Here is a 10,049-nt window from a genome sequence, read left to right on the forward strand (position 1 = left end):
TTTTAAACAGGAACAAATATATTTTGAAGATAATTTTATCTTGCTTTTATTTGGAACATTCTTTAACATAAAAAATCTGTTTTCACAGAAGCAGACACCCACAGCTAAACACTGAAATGAACTCCTGGAATCCAGTTATAGAGATGACGAAGTGATGAGCAAAAAGGTCAAGACCAGGCTACAGAAACCCACAGAGACAGCTGACCTAAACAAAGGGGAGCTCATGAACCCCAGACTGATAGCTTATAAACCAGCATAGGACCAACCCAAACCCCCTGAACCTGAGTCTCAGTTAGAAGGCCTAAGCAGTCTATGGGACCTCTGACAGTGGAACCAGGATGTATCCCTGGTGCACGAAAGGACTTCAGGAGCACAATCCCCACGGAGAGATACTCCCTTAGGAACAGGAGGGAGTGCCTAGGCCCTACCCCAAATGACTTGACAGACTTTGATTATCCCTCCTGGAAGGCCTCACCCTCCCTGGGGAGTGGATGGGAAATGGGCTGGGAGGGAGGCATGGAAGGATAGGAGGGAGAGGGAACTGGGATCAATATGTAAAATAAGAAAAAAAATTTAAATTAAAGATTAAAAGAAGCTCTGTTTTCAGATGGATGTGGTGGTGCAGTCCTCAGGAGGCAGAGGCAGGTGGATCTCTGAGTTGGAGGCTGGCCTGATCTACAAAATGAGTTCCAGGACAGCCATGACTATAGAGAAACAAAACAACAACAGAAATCTGGTTTCTTCTCAAATCTTAAATGCACTAATAGAAATTATATTCTGAGAAATGTGTTGTTGGGCCATTTTATTATTTGAGCATCACAGGCTTTTATGGGACTATCAATTGTGTATCAGATCCATCAGTCCTTATCAAAATGTTCTGTTACAAAATGTTATGTCCCCATTTCAACCTTTCTATCTGTCATACTACACTCTCCAAAGCTGACTGTACAGGCTAAGACTGGAAGTATAGAAGATTCATGAATCCAACAGGCTGACCCAGAGCTCCTATAACAGAAAGCCCATCTCTAAAAAGACTTTTCTCCCACCATTCTAGGTCCTATGCTATACTAGAAGGGAAAGAGACACAAAGAAAAGTACATCTCAGCCCCTAATGTCATCACAAAGCAGGGTACAGGGTGTTTGTGCTGTGTAAGTCACAAGAACCAAGTCTGCCTTGCACTTGGTAATGGGACCCCTTAAAAGAGCAGTCCAAAAACAGGCCAGAGCAGAGCTAGCTAGCTATGCAAAGCAAAACTGCCCACCCATGCTCATGCAAGCACCCTCACTCTATCCAAAGGGATATACATACATGAAACATGAAAGTCAGCATGGTCTAGGTAGGAAGAAGTCTCCCCTTTCTTTCAGTTCAAGCCTCAACATCTTCTGAGAAGCCTATACATTCTACTTTGATCCTAAGTTTTCTACAGATTTCATTTGTACTAAATCAGAGCCACATGGAGATACCAAGTTACACCAAGAGATACCAAGTGGCACAACTGCTTTGGAAAATTAATTTATGAGTCATCAAATAAGATCTACCAGCAATTCAAGCTGTGCGTTGGTGGTGCACGCCTTTAGTCCCAGAACTTGGGAGGCAGAGGCAGGAGGATCTCTGTGAGTTCGAGGCCAGCCTGGTCTACAGAGCTAGTCCCAGGTCAGCCTCCAAAGCAATACAGAGAAACCTTGTCTCGAAAAAACAAAAAATAAAAAAAAAAAGTTCTAGCAATTCTACTCATAATAACATTTTACAGTGAAAAGGTAGAAACAACCCAAACATCTAACAACTGATGAATGAAGATGAATGAAGGAGTAAAATGTAGTATATGCACATAATTAAATATTACCCACAATGAAAATAAAGACTCACAAGTATTAAAACATAATCCTTGAAACCATTATGCAAAGGAATAATAGCTAGATACACAAGTGATTATATATTATTTCATATATATGAAATACCTAGAATAGGTAAATTTATAGTAACTGAAATGAGACTGGTGATTACCTAGGTTCAGAAGAGTTTTGGGAGAATGTTAACAGTTTCTTTCTAGGGCACTTAAATAATAAAATGCTTCAGAATTAAACCATGGTGGTCACTCATTGAAGACATATTTAAAAACTTTTACTTTAAAAGATTTTATAAGATCAGAGTTAGTTCTACACACTCCAGCACTTAGGATGCAAATGTACATGAACTTCTGTGAGTTGCACACCAGCCAAGAGTACATACAGAAATCCTGTCTCAAAAATAAGTATTCTAATGTGTAAATTCCATTTTAAGGAAGCAGTTTTGAGATTCCGAAACCCTAGAAGACCCAGTTTAAGCATGCTCTAGCACTAACCTCACCTGAATCTTTTTTTACATCATGAGTTACTAAAATCTTCCCCAGGATTCTCTTACTTTGCCCTCTGCTTGAAATCGTCTTGCCCAAACTTGACATGACTAATACCTCTTTATCCTTTAATTAAGGTCAAACATCATGTCTACAGTGAGGACAACACCCACCACCTATCCAAAATAGGATAGCCATTTTGCATTATCCTCTCTGCAACATCTCACTTGCTTTATAACACATCCATTACTTTATGTGAATGTACTCAATTTATCTATCAGGTCCACAGACTGTTAGTACCACAAAAATAAGAACCTATTATCTACCACTATAATTCCTGATGTCTAACACAGTTCCTCATGTTTAAGTAATATTTTGATTTCCCTAAGAGTACTGTCCTCATACCTACTACTCCCTTGGTTAGTATCACCACTGTCACTACCACCATCACCAACCACCCTTACCCCTTTAGGGTGCTTATTCATCTTGCAATTAAAACACTGTCTCCCTAAAGCCTTCTCTTGACACTCCCTCCCACCCCAGGTAGCCAGTGTCACCTTCACTCCACCACCTAGTCATTATTGGCAGCCCTGCCACCACAGCTATTATACTGAATTATGCTTAGGATTGGGGGAGGGACAGGGTGCTTTTATTCTGTAGTTATGTCTATTACTTTACTACTTTAGAAAGACTTACCATAAAAGAAACATTTTTTTCATTTCTGTACCCCTAGTACTTGACACACTATCAGGCACAGTAGTAATATAATTGATAACATTTATTAAGTGCTTGACAATTCTTGATTTTGTACTAAGAAGGTAACTGAATTAATGAATTCCTCCAATATCAACCTCAAGGAGGTCAGTCCATATGAGCTAATGCAGACACCAACACATGGCCAAAGTTGTTGGCCTACCCTGTTCCTATGCCTTCAAATATTAAAGTATGCTTTTCTCAGAGTTCATTAATGTCAGATTGCTTCGAACTTTCTTAAAATATTTCTTTCCATTACCTACAACCCACTTCCTGAACTTGGTGCCTGGAAGCAATTTCTAGGATGTCACCACCAGCAATATTAAACTGACTCATGTTTCCTGCCATGCATTTGCATTATCAGTTAAATCACCTCATATTAACCACATTCCAGTCTTCTGGGATCACTCAAACACTAAGTAAGATTTAAACATACCTGTCCAAGAATGGTACTTAACACCGCTCCTTTTATGCCTCTAGAAAATACCTGCTTGAGTTGAAAGTTTAGGTCTCCAGTGAACTACCTGAATACTGGTGACCTCTTTCGGCACTTAAATGTTTGGTTTTACGAAGGACAATGTGCCATTATTAAAACGAACACAGTCAGACCAAACAAACTCTTCAGTAATAATAACATTCTTCCCAGACCATGACAATTCAGCTTGGACTTATTAAATACAAAAACTTTTGAGAGGTCTAAAAGCAAATTTCTCTTGTTAATTCTGTGTACATTTTAATCTGAGACCCTAATGTCTTAGCATCTTAATTCAGACCTTATTTATGATAAACTCTTCCTAGACAATCAGGTGCAGTCTGAGTTTGACACTGAGAACTGAAAAACAAATCCATTAGTCCTTGCTCTCAAGAAGTTTGTGTCCTACTTAATTAATATAAGCCAAATGAAGAACAAGACTTGGAACTGCCATCTTAATGAACTAGTTACAGAAACACAGGGGCCTGACCTATAAGATGGGGATGCAGACAATTTGAGGGAACTAGCATTTAATCATAGCCTATGGACTCCCACTCTCTCATGTGAACACAATAGTTAATAAATAGCACCAATGGACACTTGTAAGGGTTTTAGAAAATGATTCACATTAAACATTACCATTGTGCCAGACACAGAGATTGCTCCAACAGCCTCAGCTTGCCAAGTCTCAACAAGCAGTAAATCATCTCCTGCACCAAGTAACACACATGCTTCATCACTGATCTTACTGACAGCAGCTTCACATTTACAGATATTACCTTTTTTTCAGTCAACTTTTATTTTTTAATATTGTGACACTGTTAAGTCCTGCTCTCCACATGAACATCAAAACTTTGTTTTTTGTTACCTGAAACATGCTTTTCTCTGACATTTTTTTATATAAAATATATCTGATATTCATAATCATTTAACAAGATGTAAAACAATCATTAAGTTCTTAATATGGGCCTGGTAATCACACTGACCATATGTTTACTGTTCATAATAATTCTGCAGGGCCCTTAGGGTCTAAGAAAATCCAGATTCACAGATATAGTTTCATAATCATCATGAAAAAGACCTGGAATGTAAACCCAGATCTGATGCACAAGGTATCAGAAATGAACAAAAGAAAATACAGATTGCTGGGAGAAGGTCTAGAGAATGCTCAGTTTGCCCCCACTCATCTACCCACCTACTTACTCAATAGAGACTGCACACTTAGCTTCCACCTCAGCAGGTGAACATCTTGAACAGCTTGTTCTGCCTGACAGAATGGCCAGTAACAACCAAAGCCATTTTCTCCAATGACAAGAGTTGTACCAAAACTGACTGTTTTCTCACCACCTGTCCATCCATACTCCTAACTATAGACAGTGATTGCACAGTCAGCACTCACTATAAATCACAATTCCTTTTCATAGCTTCTATTATCATACTGTCTTTCAATCTCACCATAGGTTATCAAGAGCATGAGCAGATGATAGCTAGTCAGCTGAACTTCTGCTTATTCTATTTTAATGTTCACTTCAATACTTGATTTCCTCCAGCCGGGCACATCTCTGAACTCTCTGGAGCAAGAAAGGTAAGCACTTTCTCTGAAGCTCTGAGGTGACTTGTGGAAAGCGTTTCTATAAGCTACTGACATCCAAGTTCAGCTCTTACTTGGGAGCTGGAACTTAACTTGGAGTGCATTTTAATCCCAACAATTCACAGACTACATCATTTTACCCATATTCTCAGACTCCTGTTTGGGTTATGCTCTAACCCCTTCCTCCATTTTCTATATAAAAATAAAAGTTATTTTATGCCTCCACATTCATTTTCTAAATAAACTTTATAATTTCTTTCAGCAGGTGTCATAGAGCTTCTTTAGCACATATAAACACCTTTTGTAAATGAAAAACCTAACTGATGAAAAGACTGAAGAGCTCGGCAAGGGTCACACTCACGTGCATCACCTGGACATAAGACTCAATGTTTGAATAATTAGATTTTTGCCCTTTGAGGCCCTTCCTCTTTCAAACTTCCCTAGTACAATTCTCAAAATGCTGAAATAAACACATTCAACCGTCTTTTCCTATAAGTGTTTATGGTGCCTTGTGAATGTTTTCCTGAAAAGCCTATGCTGTCAACTTTGTAAATGTTCTTAAGCAATTCTATTAGTCATACACAAAAAGTGAACATTTGCTAATCATTAGAGAGATAAAGCATCTGGGGCTGGAGAAGGGAGTGTCCCGAAGTCTCAGCTGTGAGGGGAGATAGAGTCCAAAGAAACACACCCAAAGTGGATCACATAAAAGTTGCACTTTCCAAAGTCAACTTGTAAGTCTAGGAAGAGGCCAACAATGTGTCAATGGGTTCTGAAGTTACAAGTATCAACAATTTCACCAGAAATGGAAGCTTTAATCAGGGGCTCCAAGTGAGGGAATTTGCCAGATTTGATTGCAAAACCTTTTCAAAATCAGGTACTCCGTTACAACCCAAAGGTTTTAGCCTTTGGCCCCTGCTTGTGTGGAAACCCAGATACAAGAAATAGCAAAGGCAAAAGCAAAAGCCTTCCTCTGAAGGCCATCCAGCCCTTAATTCCAACCCCACCCCCACTTCTAAGAACCTCACACCACTTCTATAGTGGCTACAGGCCTCAAGCAGTCAGGCTTCAACCTCTCAGGACCTGGCAACTCTCGGGGTCGCCCCAAACACACCCATATGGAGACTTGCTTCCGGAAACCTCCCCACTCCCAGCAGCTGTATGACCGTTTTCTGGGTCTCTGTACAAACTGCTGAGTGGGCCACCTCGTCAGGTCAGCGATTCCTGCTCTCAGGTGAGAGGGAACATCTCTGATCACCCGCAGCCCTCCAGCCCGCAAGCACCCCGTCTCCGAGCCTCCCGCATCGCCATGACAACCGTCCTTCTCCCCTCAGGTCCGGGCAACAAGTCCCCCAGCACGGCCCGCGGCCTGCAGCTCCAGCCCAGCCTCGCCTCCCCTGCGCCCAGGCCTGCCCGACTCCTCCCAGCCGCACTCACTTGATCCTGGAGCCCATGGTCCTGGGGCCTCCTCATGGACCCGCGGGCCCCGCTCGGCTCGGCGCTGCGCTGCCCGCCCGCCCGCGGCCGATCGGCCTCCCTCCGGCGCTCTCCCCGCCCCTTCCTCCTTTCCCTCAGGCAAGGGCCCGCCCGCTCAGGGCTGACTCCGCCGCCGCCACTGTCGCCGTCTCCCGGGATTAAAGTACTCGCTCCTGCCTGGCGAACGCCATGGCACCCGGCGCGCGCCGCCCCCTCCGTCTTCCACACCACCGCCCCCTCCCGCCCGCGCCTGCGGCCGAGGGGTCTGCTGGGAAGTGTAGTTCATTGACGTGAGACGGGCCCCGGGGGCTGGAAATGCGCCAGAAAGGCCTGGGGCTTCACTGAGAAGAAAACTAGAGACCTCTGCCCCACTGCTCTCTGTCAGAATCCACCCAAAACGCCCTGAAGAAACCTCCACAATGTCCCCTGAGGCTACTGAAAGAGCCTACATCCACGCCCCATTGAAGTCAAGGACAGGCCAAAACTTGGGGTGTCTGAATTTGAGGAAGGCATTTGTTTTCCCCTCACATATGCTTTAACTCAGGAACCCACTTAAACTGAATCGGGCTTCAGAGGGTCTTGTCTCCTGAATCTGAAGAATGAAATTCATGGACCATGGAGGTTTAGCTTTAAAGAGTTTTTTTTTTTTTTTTTTTAAACACCCATAGGTTGGAACTTAAAACAGCCTGCCCATCCCAGAAAACAGTGTAACATCTAGCTGTATGCCAGGGCCTAGGGGTGAATTAGAGGTGTCTCCTCTCAGTTTCCAAGCCACCTATAATTTCTACACAAGGGTATGAGGTAACAATCAGCAAGAACTCTAATGGTATTCCTGGCCTCCAGCAAAGACATTCCAGGAACTGCTGCTTTGAAGTGCTTTACCTGGCTGGTTTCTATCCTGTTTTCATTCCCACCAGCAGCTTTGGAATAGACATGGTGTTGCCCACTCAGACCTATAACTTCCTTTGTCTTCCTTCCTTACAGATCTTCTCTGTCACACCATCTACACTATATGCCCTGCTTTCCTCTTAAACTTTTCTGTTAAGACCCATAACTGGTACCCATAGGAAATCCACCTGGAAAGATTATAGGACCTGTGATGATATTGTCAACTTGACAGGCTCTAGAATCAAATTCTGAGAATCCCTTCCCTGGGGAAATGAAAACAATGTCTATCCTCTCCTTATAAGGTTCCAGTAACAAACCAGTGGGTAAGTCCACCAAAGTTCAACCTGGGGATCCAATAACTTTAATGCACTTACAAAGTGTGAGTGAGGCCGGGTGGTGGTGGCACACGCCTTTAGTCCTAGCACTTGAAAAGCAGAGGCAGGTGGATCTCTGTGAGTTCTAGGCCAGCCTGGTCTACAGAGTGCCAGGATAGGCTCCAAAGCTACACAGAGAAACCCTGTCTTAAAAAAAAAAAAAAAAAGAAAGAAAGAAAGAAAGAAAGAAAAATGAAAAATGAATGAGGGTTGCTTACAGGAGTGTGAGTACTTCCAAAACAGCCATACTAGAAAATGTCTACCCTAGCATAAATGATAGCTTTCCCATGGACATATATTTAACTTTCTTTAGATAACCTCCTATAATCTACTACAATCTGTGTACTCTTAGCACAGGCCCAGAGCTCTGAATGTGCAGTGAGAGTAGATTGCATGCAGATGTCTAGGAAGAGTAGGTGGATTCTCTGGTGGGAGCCAGTGGCCCGCCCCAACCCTCCTTCTGGAAGGAACTGTTAACAGCTGACAAGCCTGCTCTTGATGACCATTTGGAAGCAGGCACAGCTGATGTGAAGATTGGAGGCTGTTTTGCTGGAAAGACTAGGTTCTACACCCAATCAGCTAAGTAAAAAAGCTCTGGGAATATCTATGAGGGATCTTCTAGATCAGTTTAATTCAAGGGGTTGGTCCTTTCCACGGGCTGGGTTAAAAGAAAAGGGGAAGAGCTGTGAAGCTATGGTGCACGTGGTGCACACCTTTAATCCCAGCACCTAGAAGGCAGAAACAAGTGGATCGGTGAGTTTGAGGCCAGCCTAGTCTACATAGTGAGTTCCAGGACAGCCAAGACTGTTAAACAGAGAAACCCTTGTCTCAAAGAAAAGGAGAAGAAAATGAAAGAAAAGAAAAGGAACAAACAAAGAAGGAAGAAAAAAGAAAAGGGAAGCTACAAGGCAGCATTCATTTCTCTGCTTCTTGACAATGGATTCCTCACTCTCCTGCTGCCATGTCTTCCCCACTATGTTAGATTGTACCCTCAAACTGTGAGTCAAATTAAACCCTTCCTAAATTGTTGGCAGGTGGTTTTTTTGGGGGGGTCAGGGGTATTGTTTGTTCATTTTGTTTTGAGACAGGGCCTCACTATCCCCAGGAACTCACAGAGATCTGCCTGCCTCTGCTTCATGAATGCTGGGTTAAGGGCATGTGTTACCAACATCTGGCCTTAAATTGCTTTTTTGTTAGATATTTTATCACAAGAAAAATAACTAATACAGGACCTGTGGGGTGGCTCAGCACAGATGGGATGGGATGGACAGGGACTTTGGCACTCGAGAGCCAGAATACTGAGTGTTACAGCTCAGATAGAAAGGTGTTCTAGCACTCGGGAGCCAAGGAATACCACAGGTCACAGTAACCATAGCAGCTTACAGCCCTGCATCAGGAAAAGGCTTCTCTAGTGTATCAGCTCTGCTCTGGCAGGAGAGTTACAGCTCTGTTCCAGTCCGGCGGAGAATGGAGTATAACAACTTCACTTTGCCCACTCCACTCAGGGCTGTTTCTACCTCTCTGCTACGGCAAAAGCAGCAAAAGGTCTCACCCAAACCTCATTCAAGAGATTTATTGGAAGGGAAGAATACAGGAGTTTTTTTTGGGGGGGGGGGGGCGGGATTGGTCAGATTTCAATCTGTGAGCTCAGATTGGCTAGATCAGGTGCTCAGGGATTGGTTGGTTTTCAGCACAGGTTTAGGGTCAGATTTGGCTAAAGTGTGTTTCTTTCACTGGTCCTTTTTGGCCTTTTGGCTCTAATTTTAGAACCAGGGTGTATTTCTTTCACTGGCTATAATTCCAGGGACAAAGTGTGTTTCTTTAGCATGGGTTCAGGGTCAGAGTACATTTCTTTGGTTCTGGCTACAGGGCCAAAGTGTGTTTCTTTGGCTCTTGTCAGGGTGTGTTTCTTTGGTTGGCCCTTTCCCCTTACACCCTGCTTCCTTTATTGGTCATTAAGAGGGTCATTAAACTCCCTCCGATCACAACAGTCCCTGACAGAAATTAACAAAAGAAAAACTATTTGAAAGCCAGGATCATCGACCTAAAATCTGTCCTGGCTAGGGCCTCAAGAGACTCACTTTCATGAATCCCAGTTTCATGTCCTCTAGGCCTAGAGGGACCACAAAAGAAGAAATAGTGACAAATTTGTTTAGTGAGGA

General features: G+C 43.1%; 1 protein-coding gene across 9 annotated transcripts in view; it reads right to left on the bottom strand.

Moving 5' to 3' along the window:
* The window catches only part of Dennd1a (DENN domain containing 1A), a 467,485-nt gene extending 460,822 nt beyond the window's left edge, over positions 1 to 6,663 (bottom strand). For 6 of the 9 annotated variants that reach the window (XM_051185345.1, XM_051185350.1, XM_051185346.1 and 3 more), the window contains exon 1: positions 6,587 to 6,663. In XM_051185345.1, the coding sequence (XP_051041302.1) occupies positions 6,587 to 6,603 (17 nt within the window). In that variant the 5' untranslated portion in view covers positions 6,604 to 6,663. The remainder of the gene's footprint in view (positions 1 to 6,586) is intronic. The other 3 variants (XM_051185347.1, XM_051185348.1, XM_051185349.1) reach the window with 2 other exon arrangements.
* Positions 6,664 to 10,049: the final 3,386 nt, after the last annotated feature.

This window comes from Phodopus roborovskii, unplaced genomic scaffold (genome assembly GCF_943737965.1).
Source record: "Phodopus roborovskii unplaced genomic scaffold, PHOROB, whole genome shotgun sequence".
Lineage (NCBI taxonomy): Eukaryota > Metazoa > Chordata > Mammalia > Rodentia > Cricetidae > Phodopus > Phodopus roborovskii.